At 57.8% G+C, this 25,495-nt stretch overlaps 3 protein-coding genes across 16 annotated transcripts in view; 2 read left to right on the top strand and 1 right to left on the bottom strand.

The window, feature by feature from the left end:
- Positions 1 to 34: 34 nt before the first annotated feature.
- On the top strand, positions 35 to 5,494 carry GRB7 (growth factor receptor bound protein 7). Of its 5 annotated transcripts, none has more exons than XM_052700079.1 (15): positions 35 to 129; positions 2,030 to 2,174; positions 2,254 to 2,398; positions 2,479 to 2,635; positions 2,700 to 2,821; positions 2,899 to 2,976; positions 3,130 to 3,267; positions 3,405 to 3,452; positions 3,575 to 3,673; positions 3,875 to 3,955; positions 4,039 to 4,155; positions 4,238 to 4,298; positions 4,401 to 4,488; positions 4,710 to 4,803; positions 4,882 to 5,494. In XM_052700079.1, the coding sequence occupies exons 1-15, from the start codon at positions 84 to 86 to the stop codon at positions 5,026 to 5,028; spliced, it is 1,566 nt and encodes a 521-aa protein (XP_052556039.1). In that variant the 5' UTR covers positions 35 to 83; the 3' UTR covers positions 5,029 to 5,494. The 5 variants fall into 5 exon arrangements, with proteins under 5 accessions (XP_052556039.1, XP_052556035.1, XP_052556036.1 ...); XM_052700075.1 differs by having other exon boundaries at positions 38 to 129; positions 3,342 to 3,452; positions 4,042 to 4,155; XM_052700076.1 differs by having other exon boundaries at positions 38 to 129; positions 3,342 to 3,452; positions 4,241 to 4,298.
- A 71-nt stretch (positions 5,495 to 5,565) lies between these two features.
- On the top strand, positions 5,566 to 8,090 carry LOC128089019 (retinol dehydrogenase 8-like). The gene is made up of 6 exons (XM_052700023.1): positions 5,566 to 5,692; positions 5,766 to 5,927; positions 6,344 to 6,523; positions 6,591 to 6,684; positions 6,759 to 6,942; positions 7,851 to 8,090. The coding sequence occupies exons 1-6, from the start codon at positions 5,566 to 5,568 to the stop codon at positions 8,088 to 8,090; spliced, it is 987 nt and encodes a 328-aa protein (XP_052555983.1).
- Positions 8,091 to 11,749: 3,659 nt separating this feature from the next.
- The window catches only part of IKZF3 (IKAROS family zinc finger 3), a 22,496-nt gene continuing 8,750 nt past the window's right edge, over positions 11,750 to 25,495 (bottom strand). For 8 of the 10 annotated variants that reach the window (XM_052700070.1, XM_052700062.1, XM_052700063.1 and 5 more), the window contains 5 exons: positions 23,520 to 23,777; positions 22,724 to 22,891; positions 20,927 to 21,043; positions 16,645 to 16,761; positions 11,750 to 13,101 (listed from right to left, as the gene is read on the bottom strand). In XM_052700070.1, the coding sequence (XP_052556030.1) occupies positions 12,428 to 13,101; positions 16,645 to 16,761; positions 20,927 to 21,043; positions 22,724 to 22,891; positions 23,520 to 23,777 (1,334 nt within the window). In that variant the 3' untranslated portion in view covers positions 11,750 to 12,427. The remainder of the gene's footprint in view (positions 13,102 to 16,644; positions 16,762 to 20,926; positions 21,044 to 22,723; positions 22,892 to 23,519; positions 23,778 to 25,495) is intronic. The other 2 variants (XM_052700064.1, XM_052700072.1) reach the window with 2 other exon arrangements.

The following is a 25,495-nucleotide window of genomic DNA, read 5'->3' as shown; positions in this document are numbered from 1 at the left end:
GTGGGGCCGCGGCCGCCCCGGTGCTGTGATGTCAGGCGGGGGCGGGCGCTGGCGCAGGTAGATAAAGCCGGGGAAAAACAGGAATGCCCGGTCCGGCGGGAGGGCGGCAGGAAGCGGCGAGAGCTGCAGGTAGGAGCGGGGTTGGGGTGGGGGTCCCTGTGCTGGGGGATCGCCAGGCGCTGCTCCCATCTCCCCATCCCTGTCCTTTTCCCCTCGTCTTCCTCCCGGCTCCTCTTCTTCCTCCTTTGCTGCCAACGCCCCGTAGTTACAGGAATCCCAGTTCTACGGCACCGGCACCCAGCCAGCCCTCACCCGCAGCCCATGGGACCCCGTCCCTGTAGCCCTGGTGACCCTCTAACCTCATTCCATAACTCTGGTGACCCTGGAAACCGTGCCCTATAGCGCTGGTGGCCTTGGGATCCCACCCTTTCCTCCTGGCGGCCCTGGGATCCCGTCTCTTTAACCCTGGTGGCCCTCAGACCCCATCCCTTAAAACCAATGGCCCCAGGAACGTTGTCCCATAACTGTAGTGGCCATTGGAACCAATCCTTGACTCTGTTGGCCCTATGGGATACAGTGCGGTGACCCCCATCTCCCAGCCCCGCAGCCCTGTGTCCCTTAACCCCGGTGGCCCTGCTTCCCCCACCCCATAGCCCCAAGGCCCTCCCTTTGTCCCAGACCCCAGGGATATTCCATGTCCCCCCTTGCTGTCACCACCCTGCCACAGCCACTGGGTCGGGGTAACCTGAGGCCACGGTGAGGGACTGGTGGAGGTGGGGCTCTGTGAGGTCCCCATCCACACCCCACCCACCCCCAACACCTCTGTTATCCCCTTTGTGTCTCTACTTTGAGAACTAGGCAGGGACACCAAGCCCACAGCACCCAGAGCTGGCAGGGTTTTGGGATGAGGGGGGAGAGCAGTGGGACGGGGCTGAGGCTGGGATAATGATGTGGATGGGACGGGGATGGGGATGGTGGCGGCCCCGCACATCTCAGCGCCACGGCGCTGTGGCACCACGCAGGCAGGGCCCCGGTGCCCACCCAGCCGTGGACTTGGATCTCATAACATCGCCATCGGGAAGTGGGGCTGGAGAGGCCGCGGGTGAATGATTAACCCCGAGTGCCACCAGCACGGCACGGTGCCGCACACGCGTGTGTTACGTGTGCCGCGTGCCAGGCGGCCGCACGGCTGCGCCGGGCTTTGCTTGCTTCTGCTTGTCCTGGGCAGCGTGTGCCGCGCCACGCCAGTGCCCATCCACAGCGAGCCGTGCCAGGCAGAGCCACGCGGGGAGCACCGCCGTGTCCCCGTGTCCCCTGCATGTGTGGGTGCTGGCAGCGGGCGCGGAGCCATGGGCGAGGGCGGCGCGGCGCGGCGGGGGGCCGTTCCCACGGCGGTCTCCGTCTCCTCGCCCCCGGCCCCGGCGCGGCACGGATGCCAGCACGGTGAGGTGGAGCTGGGAGCGGCCTCCAGAACTGGTTTGGCCGGACCCGAGGAGGTGGCTGGGCTGGGCCGCGCCGTGATGACGGTTGTGCCGGCGCGGCGCTCGCGGCTCGGCTCGTCCCGGCACAACATGGCACAGTTCATCCCGGCACAACACGGCGCAGCCCAGCTTGGCCCACTTCAGCCCGGCATGTCTCAGCCCAGCCCGGTTCAGCCCGCTTGGCTGGTTTCAGCCCAGTTTGCCCCAGTTTGGCTCAGTGCAGCCCTCTCACCCACCGCCTTGGCACCATCAATCTCCCACTGGTGATGCTGGAGCACTGGAGCGCCTCCCGCATGGGAAATGGAGGCGTGGGAGATTCTCCATTGTCTCATATGGAGCTGCACTCTTCACTGCAGTGCCGAATCTTTGGGCTGAGGACGGCGGCACCGTCAGCATGCAGCCCCCTGGGGGTGGGCAGGGGCGCCGAGGGGGCAGGTGGAGCAGTGCTGAGTCACCCCCACACTGACTCACAGCACTCAGCACCAGTGAAACCCACTGGGATGCTGCTGGGTGGGATCCAGCTGCAGCCCCCATTCTCTGCCCTTCAGATGATGCCATGGACGGGGGGGCCCAGCAGAGCTGTGTCCAGGACCCCCCCGAGGTGGGCAGCGTGGAGCAGGAGGGGGACGTGGGCGAGGGGCCGCCTGCCACCGACCTGCGCCGCTCGCAACCCCTCTTCATCCACAGCACCAGGTGGGTGCGAGGGGCTCAGCCCTGCGGTGTGGGGTGGGTTGGGAGCAGACAGGGGGCTCAGCCCATCTCTGCCCCACAGCCGGCCGCTGTCAGAGGAGGAGCCGCGTGCCTCATCACTGCCCAACATCCCCAACCCCTTCCCTGAGCTCTGCAGCCCTTCCAACTCGCCAATCCTCAGCAGCCCCCCCGGCGGGCAGGGACCCCCCCGTGAAGGCGCCTGCCACGTGAGTGCCCAGCGGTGGGTCTGGGGGCTCCTGGGATCTCCTGCAGGGTAACGGGGCCCTGACCCACCGCGGTCTCACAGCTGGTGAAGGTGTTCAGCGAGGATGGGTCGTGCCGCTCACTGGAGGTGTCAGCAGGCACGACAGCACGGCAGCTCTGCGAGATGCTGGTGCAGAGGACGCACGCACTGCACGACCACAGCTGGGCCCTGGTGGAGCTGCACCAGCACCTGGCACTGGGTGAGTGCACGGCACGGCACGGCGTGGCACGGTGACGGCCCCCACTGAGCCCCTGTCCCCACAGAGCGCTGCCTGGAGGACCACGAGTCGGTGGTGGAGGTGCAGAGCATGTGGCCCCTTGGTGCTGACAGCCGCTTCGTCTTCCGCAAGAACTTCGCCAAGTATGAACTCTTCAAGAGCAACGCGGTACGTGAGCCACACTACAGGGCCCCGTCTCCCCACGGAGAGCCGCAGGCGTCCCCTGACCCACCTGTTCCCCCCAGCAGTCCCTCTTCCCCGAGGTGATGGTGTCCAGTTGTCTGGAGGCAAATAAGAGCATGGCGCACTCGGAGCTCATCCAGGTATGATGGCGCTGGGCTCGGAGGCTCCGTGAGGACTCAACAATGCCATGGGGACCCAAACGTGACGCTGGGACCCAGCTGTGCCACGGGGACCCATCCATGCCATGAGGCCCTGCTGTGCCTGGCCGCCCCTCAGCCCCTGTCTCCCCCCAGAACTTCCTGAACTCCGGGAGCTGCCCTGAGGTGCAGGGCTTCCTGCAGCTGCGCGAGGCCAGTCGCAAGGTCTGGAAGCGTTTCTACTTCTCCCTGCGCCGCTCGGGGCTCTACTACTCCACTAAGGGCACGTCCAAGGTGAGGTGCAGTCAAGGGCACCCCGAGCCCAGAGGCAGTGGGAGCAGCCCCTGATGCCCCCTCCCCGGCCCCAGGACCCCCGGCACCTGCAGTACTTCGCCGACCTCACCGAGTCCAACATCTACTACGTGACACAGGGCAAGAAGCACTACGGGACACCCACCGAGTTTGGGTTCTGCATCAAGGTGCGCCCCTTCTGGGCACCCTACCCAGCTCTGTGCAGGGTCTTTGCTCACTGAGGAGTGACAGGGACCTGGGGGCTTTGGGGGACTGCTTTGCGATGGATCAATCTGGCTTTGCCCCACAGCCCTACAAGGTGCGCAGTGGGGTGAAGGGCCTGAAGCTGCTCTGCAGTGAGGATGAGCAGAGTCGGACCTGTTGGATAGCAGCATTCCGCCTCTTCAAGGTGAGCCCCAGCTGGAGGGCGCTGGGGGGCAGTGAGGGGTACCAGAGTGATGCTGGTGGGATGCTGAGGGATGTTAGAGAGGTGCTGGTGGGGTGCTGGGAGGGCAGTGGGTGAGACTGGGGGATGCTGAAGTGCACTGGGAGGCACTGGGGAGACACAAAGGGAGACTCACACCGCCTTGCCCCCCTGGGGCACCCCCAGTACGGCATGCAGCTCTACCGCAACTACCAGCAAGCACAAGCACGCCTGAGCCAGCACCCCTGGATCACCCCCACGCCACTGGTGAGTGCCCCCCACCCTTCCAGGCGCAGCTCTGATCCACGGGGTGCCCCCCGCCCCCCAGCTCGCTGCCACTGTCCCCACAGCAGAGTGTGTCAGACAGCGCGCTGGTGGCCATGGACTTCTCAGGGTGCACAGGGAGGGTGATTGAGAACCCCAGCGAGGTGCTGACAGCAGTGCTGGAGGAGGCGCAGGCCTGGAGGGTGAGTGGGGGGCACAGGCTGGGAGCGGGACCCCCCCTCAGCGTGCGCTCACTCTGCTGCTTGATTTGCTTTGCACGGCCAGAAGAAGACGACACACCGGTACAGCCTGCCTGCTGCCTGCCACAGCTCCCCGCTCAGTGCTGGTGAGCAACGCCTGTAGGCAGGAGCATGGAGACCCCCAGCTCAGGGGTTCCTGTCCGGAGGGGTGGGGAACCCCTCCTGGTGACCCTCTCCTCTCCCTGCAGCCATTCATCGCACCCAGCCGTGGTTCCACGGGCGCATCTCACGAGAGGACACCCAGCAGCTCATCGGCCGCCAGGGGCTGGTGGATGGGTATGGAACAGGGGGGGTCGTAGAGGGGATCAGGGACTCCTTGGGTGCACACGGCCGCTGGGGGTCGTGGGGTCCCACAGTTCATAAAGGGCTCACAGGGGGTATAGGGAGGTCCTGGAGCCCAGGGGATGGGGGGGGATAGGATGGCAAGGTGGAGGGGGACATAGGGGTCCCACTTGGCCCCTCGGGGCTTTGGGGTGACTCTGCTCTGGGGCTCGCAGGGTGTTCCTGGTGCGGGAGAGCCAGCGCAACCCCAAGGGCTTCGTGCTGTCCCTGTGCCACCTGCAGAAAGTCAAGCACTATCTCATCCTGCCGGTGAGTGCCATGGCTGTGAGGAGGGTATGCGGGGGTTGGGGGGAGGACAGCCAGGCCTGATGCTCACCTGCCTGGCAGAGCGAGGAGGAGGGACGGCTCTACTTCACCATGGACGACGGACAGACCCGCTTTGCTGACCTCATCCAGCTCGTGGAGTTCCACCAGATCAACCGTGGCATCCTGCCCTGCAAGCTGCGGCACTACTGCACCTGTGTGGCCCTATGAGCCTGGCGCTGCCGGCACGGCTTGGCACAGCTCAGCATGGCATCGCCGGCAGAAATTGGCACAGCTTGGCACGGCACTGCTGGCATAGGTTGGCACAGCTCAGCGCCGTGCAGCAGCACTGGCACAGCTCGACACAGCCAACACGGCACAGCACTGCCCTGCCGGCACACAAGGGCACCGCTCGCAGCAGTGAGCGCAGGGACGAGGGGGGCTCACCCCACACCCCACTGCTGTGGCCCCTCACACTCTTGCACTTTGTCCCCCTCAGCACCAGCCCCTCCATTCTCACGGGGTCATGGCTGCAGACCCCTCACCCCCATCTCCAGGGGGCTCGTGGAGTTGCTCCCCTCCCCATCATGAGGATGCGGGGCTTGGGGTCCCCACCACACCTCCCCATGCCCCCCCCAAGGCCAGTCGAACTGTGATGTGTTTTATACAAAATGAGAATAAACGTTATTTTTTCAGAGCTCCTGTTTCTCCCCTTTCCAACGCCATCCTCATCCCTGTCGGGGGGGCTGTGGGGGTCAACCCCGTCGCATGGCAGCAGCTCCCCCGCAGCACCACGTCCCCGCAGTGCCCCCCCGGTGCCACACAAAGGCCCCTCTGTGCACCACGTGCAGCTCAGCCACGAGCCTGGCACGGGACAAGCAGCGCCGCTTCCGAGGTGAGCAGAGCAGGGGGTGCCAACGGTGCGGAGAGGGAGGACGGGGGGCTGATCCCTCCCGTGCCCCCCTCAGTCATCGCTACGGTGAGGAACATGGCCCGCAGCGGAGCGCTGGTGGAGGCGGCGGGGTCAGCGCTGGGCCGGACGCTGGAGGTGAAGCAGTTGGACGTGTGCGACGAGGCGTCCATCCGCGCCTGTCTCGACAGCATCCCCGGGCGCCGTGTCGATGTCCTGGGTGAGCCACGTCTCTGTGTGGCCCTGCAGCTCCCCATGCACGGAGCCCGGGCTGCTCCATGCACCAGGGACACACCGTACTGGGGACATCCTGCACCAGGGACGTGCCGCGCTGGGGTCACCCCCTGCACCAGGAGCATTCTGCATGTGGGTTACTTACTCCACACGCTGGGGACATTCCATTGCTGATGACCCTCCTCCCATGTGGCACTGGGGACCGGGAGCCCCTGGGCCAGCAGTGCCCCATGCACTGGGGACCCTCCATGCTAGGCCACCACAGTCCTTTTGTGCCAAAGACCCCCGTTTCCTGGGGAGCCTCCATCCCACACCTCTGTGCCAAGGTCCCATATTGGAGAACCCCCATTCCAAGGGTGCCGGGGACCCCAGCTTGCCCTTAACCCGCCTTGCACCCCACAGTCAGCAACGCCGGCGTGGGGATGATTGGGCCACTGGAATGCCAGAGCCTGGCGGCCATGCAGGGGCTGATGGACACCAACTTCTTTGGGCTGGTGCGCCTGGTGAAGGAGGTTTTGCCAGACATGAAGCGTCGCCGCAGCGGCCACATCGTGGTCATCAGCAGCGTGATGGGGCTGCAGGGTATGGGGGGACAGGGCGCTGGGGGGCTCCCCATCCTGCACACCCCCAACTGCCACTCCTCGCCCAGGCATCGTCTTCAACGACGTCTACGCCGCCTCCAAATTCGCCGTGGAGGGCTTCTGTGAGAGCCTGGTGGTGCAGGCACTGCGCTTCAATGTGGCGTGAGTGGGGGGCTGAGGGGTGTGTGTGTGGGGGGGGTCTCAGCCAGCATCATCCTCAGAATCCCACCCTGCAGCATCAGCCTGGTGGAGCCGGGGCCGGTGACCACTGAGTTCGAGGCCAAGGTGTACGAGGAGGCCGAGCGCGCCGACTACTCACAGACCGACCCTGAGACCGCTGCCATCTTCACCGACCTCTACCTGCGGAACTCCAGGGATGTCTTCGCCAGCCTGGGGCAGAGCCCTGAGGACATTGCAGAGGTGATGGCGGAGCTGCAGGGTGGGATGGGAGGATACAAGAGAGCTCAATTAGCACTAATGAGGAGTAGCAATTGGGCGGCGCTGGCATCTCCTGTGTTGACTCCTTCCTCCTGCTCCTTAAAATCCCCCAAAGTGGGATGGGGATGGGTTGGGATGGGGATGTGGTGAGGATGGATGGGGATGGGGTTGGAATGGGAATGGGAATTGGAATGGAAATTTGTGTGTGAATGGGAAGGGGATAAGGTGAGCATGGAGGTGGAGATGGGAAGGAAATGATTATGGGACAGTGATGGGATGGTGATGGAAATTTGGGTGGGAATGGAATGGCCATAGGGTGGGGCTGCAAATGATGGGGATGGGGAAATGGTGTAGAGATGTGGATGGGAGTTGGGTGGGAATGGGGATGTGGTGGAGGTGGAATGTTGGTGGAAACTTGGTGGGAATGGGGATAGGATGGAGATGATGAGGGTGGGAATAGAATGGGGATGAGAATGTGAGCTGTATGGAAATGAGGACGGGGATGGAGATGATGGGATGGAGATGATGGGATGGAGATGAGGGGAGGGAGATGAGGGGATGGAGATGAGGGGAGGGAGATGATGGGATGGAGATGAGAGGATGGAGATGGGGGGATGGGGATGATGGGATGATGGGTTGAGGATGATGGGATGGAGATGAGGGGATGGAGACGAGGGGAGGGAGATGATGGGATGGAGATGAGAGAATGGGGATGATGGGATGAGATGATGGGATGGAGATGACGGGATGGAGATGAGAGGATGGGGATGATGGAATGGAGATGAGGTGATGGAGATGAAGGGATGGAGATAAAGGGATGGACACGAGGTGATGGACACGAGGGGCTGGAGGCAGGGATGGGAAGGCGACCGTGCCGTCCTCATGTGCAGCACACGCTGCGGGTGATCGAGGCGGCCCGGCCGCCCTTCCGGCACCAAACGAACGCAGCATACACACCGATGGCAGCGCTGAAACACGCCGACCCCAGCGGTGCACTCATGACCGAGGCCTTCTACAAACTGGTGTTCAAATACAGCGCCGTGCTGCGGCTCGGGCTGCGCGCCATCCGCCTGCTGCGCTGGAAGGCCCAGAAGGTGAAGGCGGGCGCCCGGCTGCTGGGCTTCAAATAGACCCGGTTACCCTGGATTCGGCCAGGGGTGGCCCAGGGGGCTGCGAGGGGCAAGCAGGGTTGGGAGCCGTGTGGTTTCACTTCCTGCTCCCAGCCCGAAGCAGCACCTGAAATAGCAGCGGTATTAAAATCGGGAGCGGTATTTTTAACAGCGCCGGGTGAAAGAGAGCAGCGGCTTCCTCCGAGAGCGCAGCGGCCGTGACAGGGATGGGAAGGGCTTCAGCTGCACCCCCCGGCTCCTCCATCCGTGGGCACACAGTGCCACGGCCCCCCCAGCATCCTTCTCCGAGCCTCTGATGAGGGGTTGGAAAAGCACCAGGTTAGCGATGCACCGTGTTAGCAGCAATGCAGCGCGTCAGCATTGCATCCAGCTGGAAATACACCGAGTTGGTCAGTAATGCGTGCCCCCCCAGCTCTATTTGGAGCCCCGCAACATCAGGGCAGCACGGAGGGGCAACAGGACACTGCTGGATCAGCTGCAGCACTGGTGCAGGAGCTTTGGTGTAGAGATGGGAGCTGGGTGCACGGGGTGAACATGGATGCAGGGTGGGTGCACGGTGCAGGGGTTAGTGGGGATTGCATGGTGAAGTCTGAGCACGGAGTGCATGGCAGGATGAGTGCTGGGTGCAGTGTGTGCAGTGGGCGCAGGACAGACCCAAACCAAGCGCCAGGAGTAGGGGCTGCTTGGTGTGCCGGGGGATCCCAGCACCCCACATCACCCAGGGGCTCCCCGAGGGGTGCTGGTGGGGGGGAGCAGGAGGAGCTGCCCCTCCTGAGCTGTGCACCGGTGCATGAGCGTGCAGCGTGACTGTGCCAGGAGGTGAGAGGGGGGGGAAACCACAGGGAGGCCCGGCACAGGTCAGCACCACTTCTCAGAAACCTTCCTGGCTCCCACTGCATTTCCTGCTGCAGGGATGCACAGCTGGCACCGCTGCAGGGCGCATAGTGAAGCCCTCCAGCCTGGCTCCAGGACCCTCACCCCATGCACGAGAAGCTGTTGGCAGCTGCAGCACCGACACCGTGCCCCAACAGCGCGCCCCACGCTCCCAACACTGCACCCCATGCACCAACGCTGTGCTCCATGCCCCAGCACCTTGCCCTTGCTGCTGCCACACGCGTCGCCTCCCCACCCCCATTGGCTCTGGGTGCTTTGGGGGCAGGATGGAGAAGGAAATATTTTTGCACGATTCCCCTCCCATCTTGCACAAGTTAATGACAAAGCGGCCGTGGGGACAACGGCCCCCCCCCCCCCCCGTGGCTATGGCAACTGAGCAGCACCTGTGGGACGTGCAGGGGTGACATCAAAGCCTGCGATGCAGACACAGCCCCCCCCGGCTGTGGTTTCTGAAGATTTGACTAACTTTCTCCGCTCCAGGGGGCAGAGACGGGGGGGGGGGGGGCTGCACCCAACCCCAGGGAGCAGCAAGGGGGGGCCCCCAGCACAGAGCCGTAACCGTGAGGAACGGGGCAGGGGGAGGGCAGGACCCCCACGATGCCCCCAGCCTGCTCCTCAGGGCAGGGGGGGGTGGATCAGCCCCGATGCTGTGGAGCTGGGGAGGTCTATTGGCTTCTCCTCCAGCTGCTGTAGGAAGGGGGAATCAAGCAGCAGGAAGTGGAGATGGGGAGATGCCGTGGGATGCACCACTGGGGAGACAAAGTCACAGCTAAGGAGCATCTTCCTCATCCTGCCTGAGCTCCCCGGGTGCAGGCTGTGCCCCCGGGGGAACAGCTCTGCTATAAACAAGCGCCTGCCGGGACTTTCCTGTCCCCACGTGTGACAATTGCCAGCCCCTCCATCCCCCTGTGCCCTCACTCCCCCGAGGGCTTCTCTGGTGGCCCAGGTGCGTCGGCTCGCCGCAATGCAAATGTGGGGCCAGATATAACCCTGCTGGCAGCAATGGGGGCACGGGGCAGGTCGTGTACCCACTGCCCCCACCATGGCACTGCGCACGTGGCTTCGCTCCAGAGACAACACAGGGCTGGGCTCAAACCCCATTTCCCCATGGCTTTGGGGAGCAGGTCACAGCAGGTGCAGGGGAAACACTGGAGAGCTGAGACCCACAGGACAAGGTGCTGCAGCCCCACTCACCTCCTGGACGCAGCCCCACAGCCGGAGGGGACGTTTCATGCACCACAGAGTGAGTTTCAACACAACGGGGGAAACGAGTTCCCCTGTGCTCTATCACCACTACAGCAGAGCGGGCGATAGGGATCTCTCTGTCATAACACCAACTGAATCTGGGGCTTCTAAGGGCCTTTGGGTGTGGACAGGGGGGCTTTGATGCATCAAAGCAGCACTTCTGTAGGGAGGAGCCGAGGCAGAGACACCCCCAGGGCTGTGGGACATCAAGCAAGGCGAAGCGACCCCAGCTGCCCACACTCTGCTCAGCCTGGGTCAGTGCCGCGCTTTCTGCAGTTTTCCCGGACACGGCAGAGAAATGGCACACGTGGAAATACACATTATTTTTAATAGATGACTGGGTCAAAGTTCCACAGTATGTCATTGTTCAACAGCAACGAGCAACCACTCATTAACGCCAGACAGCGCGGGCTGAACCGAAACGAGCGCCTTGTGCCGAGAGCACGAAAACACGACGGCGCCACAGTGGGAAAGGGCGCCTTTGGGCTCCTCCTGAGCCCCACAGAACCCACAGCGCTGCTCCTGCTGAGCTCCCGAGGCCGTGGGCTGCATCTGGTCCTGCCTGGGGGGGAACGAAGGGCAACTGAGGTGTTTTCCTGGATTCAGTGGTGATGTGAGAAGGAAAGCAGTGTGATGCACGCCCCGCAATCCGTGCTGCTCCCCGTGAAAAGTGGAGAGATGCTTTTTGCTGCATGAGGACTGGTGTGCATGGAACCACTGTGTCCCCATGGAGCAGCATGAGGGAACGGGTGCTGAGCAGAGAACTGGCCAAAATGGGGACTGCTCTGAGCCTTCCCAAGCACAAGGCTTCAAAACCAGTTCTCCTTCCTCACCCCCGTGGATAAGCAGGATCTCGCACTCCTGCAGCGCTCTGCAGAGCAGCTGATCGATCCGTCCTTCCTGGGACGTGGCCTTGGTTGGACTCAATGATCTTCGAGGTCTTTTCCAGCCGTAACGATTCCGTGATTAGTGGGGAAAAAATGAATCCTTTCCACTTTGCACCTTGAGCTTCAGGGAGGCGGCACCCAAGGGAACAGAGCAAGGCCAAAGGCAGAATGAAATTGGGCATTTCTGACCCTTCACACTCCATCTGGTGCTCTGCACCCCGACCCCCCCCCCCCCCTTTGCAGTGGGGCCACCACAGCTATCACACTGCCAAAGACCACAGCGGTGTTGGCATGGAGCAGCGTAGGGGACGTGAGAAGTCCACAGGTACACATCCTGCTCCTACAGAAACACTTTGCCAGGAATAACCGCGCTCAGCAGAACCGTTATCACACCAATCTCCCGCACCATGACTAATGAGACAGCTGCAGAGCAGCGATCAGATGAAAAGAACCATCTTACAAACCGGCTTCAAAGTCACCACCGATGCCCGTGTTGCAAAGCGGTGCCTTTCAGCCCCAGGGAGATCCCCGCGTCCGAGCTGCACGCCCCACACACGTGTGCTGAGATCTGCCAGTACCGCTGTGGGATGGGAGGCTCTGTGTTTGGTGGCCACGGGGAAACAGAGGGCACAGCTTTGTCCTCCTTCGTGGCGTGCATCAGGGCTTCCCATCCACGGAAATGGGGATTTCCCCCAGCTGGCACGTGGAGAGCCAAGCGGGTGTCTGGAGCACATGCACTGCTGACAAACCCCAGCCCTACAACTGGGTTTTGCTGCTCCTTTTGCTCTGGGCGAGGTGCACGTGGGGAGAGGCTTCAAAGGGGCAGAGTGGTGAGAAATGAGGGGGATGGGACGGGACCGTGTGTGCATCAGACTTGGGGAAAACCTCTAAAATGAATGAATAATCCCTCCCAGGCAAAGTTTTCTGTGTTTTGGTGATGAGAACAAGTTCTTCCTATACATCTGACCAAGCAGAGCAGCTGGCAGTGGGGAACGAAAGCCTTTCACGCCGTTAAAGCATACACCATGAAAACGAATGCACGTTAGAAAAATAAAAAACGCCTTAAAAGGCTCTTAATTTCCACCAAGTTCATACAAAAGCCGGCCTGTGCCTGTGGTACGCATCGCACCGCATCGGCACAGCAGCTGGGCACGGATGCTACAAAACACTGAATAATCTTGTTAAAAAAAATAATAGAAAACATAAAGGCGTCGTCACCTTCTGGCCCTCAAAACCGGCGTAGGAAAACGCAGGAGGTGATGTTGGTTTGAGCTGCGTGAAGCCAGGCGGGTTCCCTCGCGCCGACGCCGTTCATTTGAGCAGCACGCGATGCTCCCCGCGCGCGATGTGCGAGGAGAACTCGTAGCGGTCGTGGCTGCGGTACCCGCAGACGTTGCACTCGAAGGGGTCGCGGAAGCCGTGGCAGCCCATGTGGATGGTGAACATCACGTAATCCAAGAACAGCACCCGGCAGTGGTCGCAGCGGTAGGCGCCGATGGCCTCCCCGTCCTTGTTGATGACCTTGAAGGCGTCGCGCGGGCACACGGCCGGCGGTTTGATGATGTCGTAGGGCCGGGGAAAATCCTTCAGGGCCTGCAGGCCGTTGCGGGGCACGGGGAGCACCGGACCCTGCGGGAAGGAGGGGTTGGGCCGCTCCTCGTGGTTGCTGTCCGTGTCCGTGGAGTCGTGGCCGCTGTTGTTGGGGGACAAGGCGCGCTCCCGCAGCGGGACGTGGCTCTTGTCGTCGCTGCCGTTGGGGACGTCGGCACGGGGCAGAGCGATGGGGTACAGCGTGCTGATGACCGGGACCATCTCGGGGGTGGGAGCCGGGGGGGTCTGCACCAAAGGGCGCAGGGCTTCGGCCCCCAGGAAGGAGATGGCGTTGTTGATGGCCTGGTCCATCATGCGGCCCTGCACGATGTCGCCTTCCTTCTCGTAGGCGAAGGATGAGTTGTAATTGACGTCAAAGCTGTGCCGCTTCTCACCTGCGGGAGAGGAGATGTCACGTTAGCGGGGGGTGGAAGCGGTATGGAAGCTCTGTGATGCTGCTCCAGAGGGCTGCAGGCTCTGGGAAGCAAAGGGGAATGACAAATCTGCTGCAGAAACGGGGAACATCGAGCACGGGTTCCTGCTGGCCTTTTAAAGAGCGAGCTTGGGAACAAAACTCTACCGGGGGAGGTGGTGGAGATATGGGGCAAATGAGCACCATTGCTGTCAGGCTGTTCTGGGATCTAAGGGAGAGAATATCCTCAAGAAAATCTTCCATGCGTTTATTCCCATCATTTTTTTTTCCTAGAAGAAGTGAACATCATTGATAAAAATTGTCGTAAAAGAGCCAACCAATAAAGAACCCAAACACTCCACATTTTGTACCAAGACCTCAACCCTCCATTCTGGCCCTGTCCCCTTTACCAACACCAGCAGAGGTTGAGTGCAGCCCCACACCCACCCGGCAGTCATTCCTTACACGCCGTTAGGCATCGACGTGCTGTTAAGGCAATTAAACCCATCTCCTCCGTTACCTCCTGGCAATCACTGCCTGCCCCGCTGCCTTTGACCTCAGCAGAGGTTTCCAGGCATCCAGCAGTTATCTGCCTATGTGTGCACAGCACGGGTCTGTAGAGCCCAACAGAAAGGAGCAAGGTGTGTCCTTGCCTGGGTGCGATGGAGCTTTGGGAGCCCTTGGGTTGGCAGATGGAGGGGATTCGAGTGTGGCTCCAGGAGGGGCCATGGGCCGCGTGGGCAGCGCACAGAGCCTCTGCACCAGGTGCAAGGAGGGGAGAAAACTGCACCCAGAGGAGCTCGAGTCACTTTTTGATGAGTATCTAGAAATAACTAACCGAATTCTGCGGTTACGTGAAACAGAATCGTTCACTCAACAGCCACAAAGAAATAAAAAGGACCAAGTGCTTCATGTGCAACTGGCTTTCAAGCATCAGATCCACTAAATCTCTTAGTTACGGTAACTGGAGAAGTGCAGAGATGTTTATCAGTCACCTGTCAACACCGTGACTCAATGTATATGAAACTCTTCAGGTTTCGCTGCAGAAAACCAGGAGCTCACGTTTCTCTTATAAAACACTCAGAAAGGTTACAGAACCACAAGGGTAACTGCTTCCAGCCCTCACCCAACTTGTGATCCATCTTCACACAGAAGGCAACAAAGTGATATAGCACATTTGTGTGACTCATAGAGCAGCTCTGGGTGAGTGAGATGTGACAAAAAGCGAAAGAAAAAAAAAAACAACACGTGTAGCAAAAGCAAAAAGACATCAAACTCCCTGCGGATTTGGAGAGAAAACTGAGGGCAAAGATGCAGCAGCAGGGAAGGGAGCGCGTGGCGATGGGACAGGAAGTGCTGTGCCCAAGGCCGGGACGTTTTGTCTTTGCAGGAGGAAAACTGAACGGATCATTCTGAGCAAAGCTGCCACAGGAAGCATCGCGGAGTCGTTGCAAACGGCCAAATTAAATACTGAATGCATGGGACTCTGCTGGTTCACACAGCAGCCAGCGGGGAGCTGAGCATCCCCGTCAGAATTCACAGCTGAGCCGTAGCGGATGACAGGTCTGCAGTGCTGCTGGGCTTGCTCTCAAACACACATCAGGTCCTGCAATGCGATGAGCTGTGGGCACTGGGAGCAGGGAGGGCAGCGGCTTCCTGCCCCCTAACAGGCAGCTCCTCATCAGCCCTGTGCACGGGGCGGGGGGTGGCGAAGCGTCGGAGCGGCGCTGCACCTCCACCACCATGAGAAAGGCCTGAGCCAGTGTGTGAGGGAAAGGCCGGTTTTGCAAAGGAGGAAGCAGAGGTCTGTGAGCAGATGGTGGCAACTGGAAGAAACGCATCAGCTGCACTGCTGGTGTTGACTTGGGTCAACGTGCCAAAGAAAAGTGGAAATCCACAGCACAGCGTGAAACACAGAATGATAAAACTGCCACCAAACCCTCCTTCCTCTGCAGCTCAGGGAAAGGCTGAGGACAACGTCTTTGCAAAAGCCTTTGGAAGAAGGAGGGCACAGGGCAGAGAATATGCTCTGCTGCCCATCTCCTCATTTGAGGCTCCGATTTGTGCCACTGGAGACGAGAAAGCAAAAGCATTCCTCATGCTTGTATGGACCACAGCAGAGACCCCAAGTCATAAGAAAGGGTTTTTTCCTCCCAGCCAATATGCTTTGGTGCCAGCCCAAACCAAAACAAGGGCCCATTCCACCCAAGATGCTCGCAGAAGAAATCAGCAGGATGCTTCATGCAGCCATGGGCCTCAGTGATCCCTATGGAGCCCTCCCAGCTCAGGATGCTCCACGAGTGGCTGCAGCAGCCGTGTGCAATGCAGTGCATGCAGACCGAACTGATGGCAATGGTGAAACACTGGAGCTGAACTCAGCATCAGAAAAAGGAAGCTGAAGGCTTTCAAAAACATTTGCATTAATGTTTTGAATCACAGCGTGACATCTGAGGTCCGACTCCCAGCCAGCAGACTCAGCACTGAGTCCCCAGAGGAGCTCAGACAACGTGAGCTGGAGCTGCTTCACCTCTGTGCTGAAAGGCGACATGTGAAACGCATATTGAGATGTCTGAATTTACATGAGCAGTCTCCATGGATGCTGAAAGCCCAGTGCTAACCCTGACCCTAACCCTGACCCTAACCCTGACCTTAACCCTGACCTTAACCCTGACCTTAACCCTGACCCTAACCCTGACCCTAACCCTGACCCTAACCCTGACCTTAACCCTGACCTTAACCCTGACCTTAACCCTGACCCTAACCCTGACCCTAACCCTGACCCTAACCCTGACCTTAACCCTGGCCTTAACTCTGACCCTAACCCTACCCATCCATAGCCATAGAGCTCCTAAGTCAGCTCTCTGTTTAGGACAGGAGAATTGCATCTTCCTTTCCCAAAGTTCAATGAAATTAACAACATGAGACAGCCAAGGAGATCACTGACACAACCTGCCAGACCTGCATCCAGGATCCCAGGATGCAAGCCTGATCATATGGAATTAAATGCAGAGAGAATGCTATGGAAACATCCTGCAGCTGAAGTGACCACAAGAAAGGGCTCGATATTTTTTGAATCGTGTTGAAGTTCAGCAGATGACTAACAAAGGCCTAACAAGGACCTAACGCCTTTCCACCTCCTGCCCTCATCCTGCTTGTGCATGCAGCAAGAATCCCATTGCCCAGGAGCGCTTCCAACAGCACCAACCTTCGCTGCTCTCCTCCTGGAAAGAACCCAGCAGAGAACATTTCAGATGCACTGATGCAGAGCACAGCATGGAGCCTGTGAGATAGAAACTGCTGCACACGGAGGTGCAGAGCACAGCAGCAGCAGTTCTATAGAACAGATCCTTTTAAACCCGAGATCTACAGCAAACTGCTCAAACCACGTGAGAAAACGGCTGCTGCTTTATGCCTACCCCCTTCTGCTGGGCTGTGGGCTTGGAGAGGACCCTGGCAGAGCACACAGGACCTCCCTACGGGCTGCTGCCCACCTCTGCAGTTCACACAAGGAGGTTTTTGTTCTTACCAACGAATTTCTGGGGCATGGAGCTTTTTCGCTTCGCCACGTTGCTCGCCAGCCTGTCCAGCACCAGGGCTCTCTCGCTCCCCATCTCGGCCTTGATGTGCCTTGCCTCCACGTTGGCTGGGTTGGAAAAGGCGTAAAGAAGAAAAAAAAAAAGACAAAACAAAAATGGGTGAAAAAGGAGAAAAGAAAAAAAAAAAAAAAAAGGAAGAAGTGAATGGTTGAATGTCCGGAGCTTGCCCCACTCGTTAGGAGGAAACGCTTTGGAGGTCTGTCGTTAAGGTGGGTGGCTGCTTTCTCGGTGGCTGCTGCTCTCTGTGCGCTGGGCAGCGCTGCGGTCAGCGGGAGCAGCACTGAGCACAGAGCCGTGCGAAACCGATGCAAAGGGAAGCGGGAGCCCGGCGGTCCGGACGGGCGCCTGCAGAGCATCGTGGTGCTGGAGTCGGAGCTCGGTTGGCCTTTTTGCTTTGAGTAAGAGCTGCAGACACCTGCAGTCCCAGCCGAGGCTCCCAGCCAGCGCTCAGCCCCACTGCGCTGCTCCAGAGATCACTCACAGCTCGCTCACCGCCCGCCTTCTCACGAAGGGCCAAAAGATGCAAAGCTCTGCAGCGTGGCGCTGAGCTCACGCAACCCCCTCCATTCCTCACAGCCCATCTTTCCAAGCATCCTCACGGCTCCAGCTCTTCTTTCCATCAGCCCATTGAGAATGCTCCCTCCTTCGGCACGCTTGAAAGCATTCGGTGTTTGAAAGCCAATTCAAACCTCCCAGATTTGTCAGAGAAGTGCACACGTGCCCTGGGATCCCTCCCTTGAGCCTGGACTGTTTGATGCCCCTGGACCACAATCCCTGGACCGTGGGAGGTCCTGAGGGTCCTCCTATTCCCCAGAGCTCTCCTGCAATGCCCACTGCTTCAGGGAAACAGCTGCACAGCAGCAGAGCGGGGTCAGCCACGCTGCCACCTCATCTCACAACTACCCAACTAATAACAAGTGTAACTGCTGCAGCTTCGCCCCAAAAACCAGCGAGTATCGGTGGTGCTGCTTTGCTGTTAAAGGAGCACGGAGGGCTGCAGCGTTAGGGACCACAGCAGTGACAGCTTTTCAGAGCTTGTGCCTTCCTCTTGGCGTTTGCTGCCTGAGGAGGGTGGGGAAGGGCAATCTGCTTTCCCAAGGCAATGCCAAAGTAAGAATGCTGGCTCCTAGTGGAGCATAGAGATACCTGAAATACATGGAGCATCGTCTGCATGAGAGAGCAGCAGCGCCAGGGAGCTGTGATACAAACACTGCCATCATCTCAGTCCTGCTAAGTGCAGTTCTATTCAGCGCCAGGCTTAAATTACAGTTTGTTCAGCTCGAGGCACGAAGGAGCACCATCACCCTTCCATAGCTCTGCATGCAGCACTTCCCTCCAGACCTCCCAGCCCCTCCTCACGTGTTTATTGTGACTGCAGTCGGTATCAGATGGGTTTCGGGCGGCACGAAGCATGACTCACCAAACCTCAGCCAGAACGGGTCGGTGATGTTTGTGCAGCTCCCAGCTGCTGCCAGCTCCTGCGATGAGTCAGGGCAGCCGGGGCAGCAGCACCTCGTGGGGTTTTTAGTTCTGGAACTCGTGCTCCACAAACTGTCTGATCCCTTCTGAGCACTTCGTGTTATAACAGATAACAGCAGCTCACGCTCCGAGCTTCCCCAGCCCAGTCAGCTTCTGCAGCGATTCAGTCGTGATGTAACCATTGCTTTTTTAAAGAAAATCCACAACTGCCATGAACAAAGCCACCCTAACACCTGCTGTCTCTCCATTTGCTTTTCTTGAGTAGTTTTTTTCCTTTCTAGTTCCCCCTTTTCTCAACCCCTGTCTTTACCATCTATTGCACTGCTAAAGCCTGGATTTCCCATCCCCAGAATCTCTCCGTTCCTCCTGGTGAGCTCGGAGCAGTTCCTGCCATCTCTCCCACCTGCCCTGACACACAGCAGAGCATCAGTGCCCACCTGTCCCCTCAGTTATGTGCCACTGGGGGAACCCCGTTCAGTGAGTGCCCCCCATTCAGGGGGCAGCGAGCAGCTCCCTGCAAAGGCAGCAGTGACCTCGGCCAGAGGGCATTTCCTCCTAGAGAAATAAATGACCTCTGTTTATGGGGCATAAAAGCTCTCATCAGCACCTTCACAGCAGAGCTGTAGGGAAACAGGATCTGCTCCCATGCTGCATGGCTTCTCCCAAGCACTGCGCTTCCTTCCCAAACCCAACCCAATGGTTTCACCCAGCTCTGTGCCACCCCCCAAGCACTCCAGGAGCAAAGCCTGGTATTTAGGAAGCGCTCCCTCTCAGCATTCTCTAAAGACTTCTCAAAGGAGGGGAGAAGTCACCAGATCCATCTCATCCATCTCCTCCTGCCATGACTCTCCCCATCTTGTGCCCACACCCACCAGGAGACCCCACTCTGCACCCCGACCCCAATTTAAAGAACTCATTATCTAATTATAACATGTATCTTAAACGTAAACTTCAGGTTTGACTGGCAGAAAGGACCGAGTGCTTTGCTCACAGTTACACTGAGAGCTGAACACTCATAAGGAAACCCCAAAGCCCCTGAAGCCCCACAGCCAGCACTCAGCCTGCTTCAGCCCATGGAATAGGGACGCCCTACAAGCCGAGGGGTCCAACAGCGCAGCCAGAAAACTGAAGTATCTCTACAGATGCTGCAAGAACCCTCTGCAAACACATCTCCCCGCCAGCTCTGGTCGCTGTGCAGAGCACGGACAGCAGCACCTCTCCCATACCTCGCTGTTTCCATAGCGTGGTTTCTCTCGCCCCATAAATGAGAGTGTCATTTTTAGAACGTGTGGGCATTGTATTCAAAACCCTCAAGCACAAAGACGAGCTCGAATTAGAGGCATTGCTTCCTGCCACTTCTCAGTGTGGTCACTAAATAATGGAGAGTGGAGCCGAGGCGGGTTATTGTGCAATGAGAACAACACGACCGAGATCGTTATCAGGGCCTGAGCAACGCTGCTGCATGAAGCTGCTCTTCAGAGATGTTTCCATGCTGCTGCTGGGCCAGGAACGTGCAAACCTCGTGTTAAAAAGCAAGCAGGATGGGAACGGCACTGCTGGAGCCTTGTGGTGCTCCGGATAAACGGGCAGAGGCACACAGAGCTGGGTCCGTGTGGAAGGGACCGCAGGAAAAGGGACCGAAACTCAAAGCAAAGGGAGCCATTGGGAAAAGGGTCAGAAGCCTGAAAGCGATGCTAAAAATGAGCACAAAGTGCTCCTCTCTGGGAGGGAAAAAATCAATCAGCAGCATCAACCAACCCGCCGGGGTCCCCCTCTGCTCCGCCACGCCGACAGCAGAAAACTGAGCGCAAAGAAAACACCTCAGCAAGACAGGAGTTCCTGTTTTTCATCACTCGCTGCTCCACGAGAAACACTGCCATGTGTTTTCAGGAGGGCTGAGAGAGCACAGCCACGCCGTGCGCTGGAAACTCACGTTTCCTCTGCGACCCCTTTGAGGTGGCTGCGCTGCAGGCTGTGGATGCGTGACGTGTCGCTATTCTGAAATGAATGTGAGCCACGAGAATGGTGTAAAAGCAGAGATGGAGGGTGGTATCATGTTTTCCATTTTCCCGCGGTGGACACCTCGGGGCGATTGCCATCGTGACAGTGTGTACTGTAACACAAAACCACAGTCACAACGTGCACAAGTTCTCATGAAAACCAAAACTTGCTGACGCTCACACAGCCAGCGCCTTTTACTGCTGCTGTAAAGCAACGACTGCTTGCTGGAAAGAAGGAGCTCCACGAGCGCCCTTCAACCACTGCTTCTTCAGGGTGGTGTCTCAGTGCAGACACACAGACCCCCCCTGCACAGGGTGAGGGTCCTCATTGCATGCAGTTACCACCAGATTGCTGAGGGTTCTTTGGGTTCCGTGAGCTCTGCTGCACAGCAGCATCGCTGGGCACAGCTTCTGGGTTATTGTGAGACAATTCGTTAACACGGCTGTCTCTCTAAATGTGTCACCTACAGAGATGCTGCCTGGAAGGTGTTTTAGTTGTATTCAGAGCCACTGTGAGATAAAAAAGTGATGCCAAGGAAAGCATTCTGCTGCTGGCTGCCCAGGGGTGCGTTGAGCCAGACCCTCTGTGAGACACTGCAGCTCCCGAGTCACTGGAAGCCATTGGAGCAAAGCTGTGAGCTAACAGCTCACCAGAAGCCCTGTTTCTAAAGAGAAATGTACCAGAATGATGTGCAAAAAGAGAGGAACGAGCCCTGCCATGCGAGGCACTCACCCGGCTCACAGCCGCCGCTGCCCTGCAGGTACGTGCGGCACCGCTCCTTGTGCTCCTCCAGGGAGCTCCTCTGCTTGTAGCTCCGGCCACAGAACTCACACTTGTAGGGCTTCTCCACTGTGAAATGGAAGGGAGAGTTGAACAGCTGCAGGATCACCCGCCCGCCCTGGCACTCAGGCGTACTGCTGGCAGCCTAATGTTCAGCACATGGAGAAATGCTTTACATGTCTGTTGGGATTACGAGCATGGAAACTGCCTTAAAACTGGGGTTTCTGGGGTCATATTAGGGCTCCTGCAAAGCCTTCCTCATCCCTAAGCTGCCTAAAGGCTGATCTGAGCTGGCGGCTCCCCTCAGCATCACTTCCCCATGATGGCACCGTGCTGCCATGTCCCACCTGCCCGGCATTGCTCCGTCAGCACTGGGTACTTAAAGGATTTCATGAAAGTGATGAAAACGAGACCAAAACAAAACCATCTGTGGGTTCAGCTCATCTCCAAACAACCTTATCAGGAAGCACATTGTGTTCCTAGGTCGCTTTCTTTATGCTGTTTAATTAGCCAGCCCTCAAACTCTGGCCTCGGTAAGCACCAGTCGTGTTGGGAGCACGATGTGCTGTGGGGCTTCGACCACAACAACTGCTCTGGCCCTTGGCCAGACCCATCTCATTCACTCACATCAGGTAAATCTCAATTTTAGCTTGGGTTCTTTGTGAGGTTTGTATTTTTTTTTTCTGTGCAGCACTGTGCAGAGATAATATCTATCATTTAGAACATCTGCTTTCTTTCTGGGTCCCCTTATAAGACAGGAAATCAAAGAGCAGCACGTTCTGATCTTAAAGAATTGGAGGAATTCATCCATTTCTACCCGGCTTGTTACTCACATCACCTCAGCTCTGTGCCTCCGTTTCTCCCACCTGTGCAATGGACACAACGCCCTACACCAAACTCGAGGGATCGTACCGCATTTGTGGAGCAGGTTAAGAAGTTCAGATGAAAGGCACTACTGCAGCGAGGTGCTGCCTTTGGTTCTGCTCCTACAGGTGTTTGAGCAAATCCAGGGCACAGTCAAGTCCCAGGATGGCCCCACCGGGTTCCATTGGGTCCCATTGAGTCTCATTGGGTTCCATTGGGTCCCACTGAGTCTCATTGGGTTCCACCAAGACCTATCAAGTCCTCTTGGGTCTCATTGGGTTCCATTGGGTCCCACTGAGTCTCATTGGGTTCCACCAAGACCTACCAAATCCTCCGGGGTCTCATTGGGTTCCATTGGGTCCCACTGAGTCTCATTGGGTTCCATTGGGTCCCACTGAGTCTCATTGGGTTCCACCAAGACCTATCAAGTCCTCTTGGGTCTCATTGGGTTCCATTGGGTCCCATTGAGTCTCATTGGGTTCCACCAAGACCTACCAAATCCTCCGGGGTCTCATTGGGTTCCATTGGGTCCCACCAAGCTCCCTTGGGTCTCATGGGTCCCACAAAGCCCCCTTGGGTCTTACTGGGTCCCATTGGATCTCATTGGGTTCCATCAAGTCCCACCATGTTTCGTTGGGTTCCGTTGGGACTCTCCAAGCCCCACTGAGTCTCACTGCATTCTGTTGGGTCCCGTTGAGACCCGTTGGGTCCCACACAGTCCCGCTGGGTCCCATTGGGTCCCACTGACACGGCACAGAGCCCTCGCTGCTCTCTGCCAGCTCCTCAGAGCCCATTCAGTTGCGCAGACTTTGCTGACTGTTTTCTGCACGTCGTGTCCCGGTGACACACATCTGAAACACACCGAGTGCCTTTGAAGTCACTTACCAGAATGTGTCCTTAAGTGACCCGTTAGCGCATCCCTCCTCTGGCAGGCATAACTGCAAAGATGACATTTAAAAGGTTTTTCCCCTGTATGTAGCTTAATGTGGCGGAGGAGGTTACCCTTCTGAGTAAAGGAAGCTCCGCACTGATTACACTGGAATGGCCGCTCACCTTAAAATGACATACAAAAAAGGATATTTAATGGTTATGTGGGTATCACGCCATCCTCACACCCTTTCCTTTTTGGAAGGGGAAAGAATGAGATCAATTTCTGTATACAGAAACACACAGCCCTTCCGTTGGCTTCAGTGGGAGTTGGGTGCAGCTCTGGTGTCAGAGCTTCTCATAACACACATATGGAAACCACTGCACAGGTTTTCCATGGAAAGGAGTGGTCTGGAGGAGGCTGATTCCAACAAGCTAGCAACTTTTAGAAAGAAAAAAAAGCCCTATCTCCCAGCTCAAAACCAAAGATGCTCGTTGGTTTGTTGCGCAAGGACGGCACAAAAACACAGCACACAGACTGGAAACGGCAGCACAGAAACCATCTGACCCGTGTGTTGGGGCTGAAATACTGAAATGACACAGTGCCTTTCATCCAAAATCCTTAACACGCCTCACCAACGCGCTGCTGTGACATGGAGTCCCAATAGGGCAGAGTGGGTAAAGTGAGGCACAGAAACGTGAGCGGTTTGCCAGAGACCCCTGTGGGATGGAACCAGGAAAGCCCAACCTCGGCATCCTCTCTCATCCCAGACTGTTTTCCTTTCAGTACTGAAGAAGAAGGTGGAATATTTACCGGTGTGGCTACGTTTATGAACCATCAAGACATTGAGGCTGATGCAGGCTAAGCCACAGATATCGCAGGTCATCTTGCCACTCGCTGGCCTGGCGTTGTCATAGGAGCCCAGGTGCCTTTCCAGCTTAATGCCTTCGTATTCGCTGTATTCTCTGGGGTAGCTGTAAGGTATTTCGGATTCTTCCGGGTTTTCCATGCGCTCAGCATTTAAAGCACTCTCCTCTCTGTCACCGTATTCGCTTTTCACTTTAACATCATCTGCAGGCGAAACAGAGCGCAAAAGTGGGGGAAAAAAAACGATCATCTGAGAGAAAATACTCACCAAAAATTACATAAACTTGTATCAGCCATCTCCCCAAGAGTTTTGCTTAACCTCACTGAGATAAAGAAACGCAGTCAGACAAACCCCCGTGCGCCCCCAGCCAGATAAGCCCTGCTGTTACCTGCGGTGGATTATTTCCTTCTGCAGACGATAAAAGAATCACGCAGCGCAAACCCCACGCGTGCACTCGCAGATGCTGCTCTGCAGGATGACCCACAGCCCAGAATGACCCACAGAAATGGACGCCACGGGGCGTTTCTGTGAGCTGGGAACAGAGAACGGCGTTGGAAATGTCCTGCGGCGCTTCCAGCATGGCCAAAAACTGCATCTGCTCTGCTGAGACCTCCAGTGATCTCAGGGTAAACACTCTGACCAATTAATTCTGATCAATTAAATCTAAGCAATTAATTCTAAGCAATTAATCCTAGGCAATGCGTTCTAATCTTCAGTTGCCACTGCAGTGTTAATCCAAACACCTCCAAGATTTTGAGAAGACTCCGACAAGCTCCATGCAGGGCACACAGCTCAGTTTGCTCACAGAGCTCCAGGGATGAGCGATGGGTCTCGCAATACAAAGTGCTGATGATGCCCAAATTTCCTCTCCCTCCCCACCGCAGCATCACAGCTCGCACTACAACCCTTCCCAACTGATGGGGCAGCTTTTGTCCAGTTTAACACCCACTGTTCTGTCTGGGTTGCGGCTGAGCCTCGAGTTCTGCCTCAAGTTGGGTGAAGGGAAGCATCAGCAGATGAAATCTATTGAGCCCTGTTGGAAAGCATCGCTCTCACGGCTGCCTGCTGCTCTGCTGAGCGCAGGGCTGGGCAGTCAGCGTGGGGCTGAATCACTGATCCCTTCTCCAAGTGCAGAACTTGGGCTGCCGAGTGCATTAGCTTCGGTTCTGAGTAATAAACCACATCAAATGCTGAGAACAAACAGCAGCGGCAGCGAAAATGAGGCGGTGACATAAAAGACATAAAAACCTGGCAACGAATGCTTCCATGAAATCAGTGTTTTCAGCTGTATTTTGGGGACAGCCCCTCCTCCAGCCTTGGTGTTGGTGCCGTGCTCAGGCGGTTGGGACAAAGATGGAGGGAACAGATGGGCTGAGAGCTGTTACCTCGTGCAGGAATTCGAGCAGAGAGGAGAATTCGGGGAGATCCCTTGGATCCACTGTCATCATTCAGTGTCATCAATCCCCGGGATGATGGCATCCACTGCCCTTCTCCATCACAGGGAAGCCCAGCCCTGGGGCTGCTCCGCTCCCAGCGGCCCACACAGCTCACAGGGGTTTGCTGGAAGGTTCCACGCAGGTCCACCCACGTCACTTCTCATCACCCCTCCTACAGGACCAGCCCTGCTCCCCAAACCGTCTCTGCCCCGGGGGGGTGGTTCTGCTCTCAGGACTTTGGCAGTCAGTTCCTGCACGCATCTCCATCCACCGAGCAGCAACAGCCATCATCAGAACCCCTCCACAGAACCTCGTTCCCAAAACCAAAAAGCTGCATTTCCCCCTCGAAGGCGGCGGTTCCAAAGCCATCAGAGCTGCAGCAGGGAGGCGCAGCAGCTGCACCTCGGTGCCACTTTCTGACACAATTTCAATTCCCACTTTCTACTCAACGTCTCACCTTCCGCCTGCACTGAAAGCAATGGCTT

This window comes from Tympanuchus pallidicinctus, unplaced genomic scaffold, assembly GCF_026119805.1.
Source record: "Tympanuchus pallidicinctus isolate F22 unplaced genomic scaffold, pur_lepc_1.0 scaffold39, whole genome shotgun sequence".
NCBI lineage: Eukaryota > Metazoa > Chordata > Aves > Galliformes > Phasianidae > Tympanuchus > Tympanuchus pallidicinctus.
Note: the sequence above shows the minus strand (reverse complement) of the source record. Positions and strands in the feature narration are given on the sequence as shown.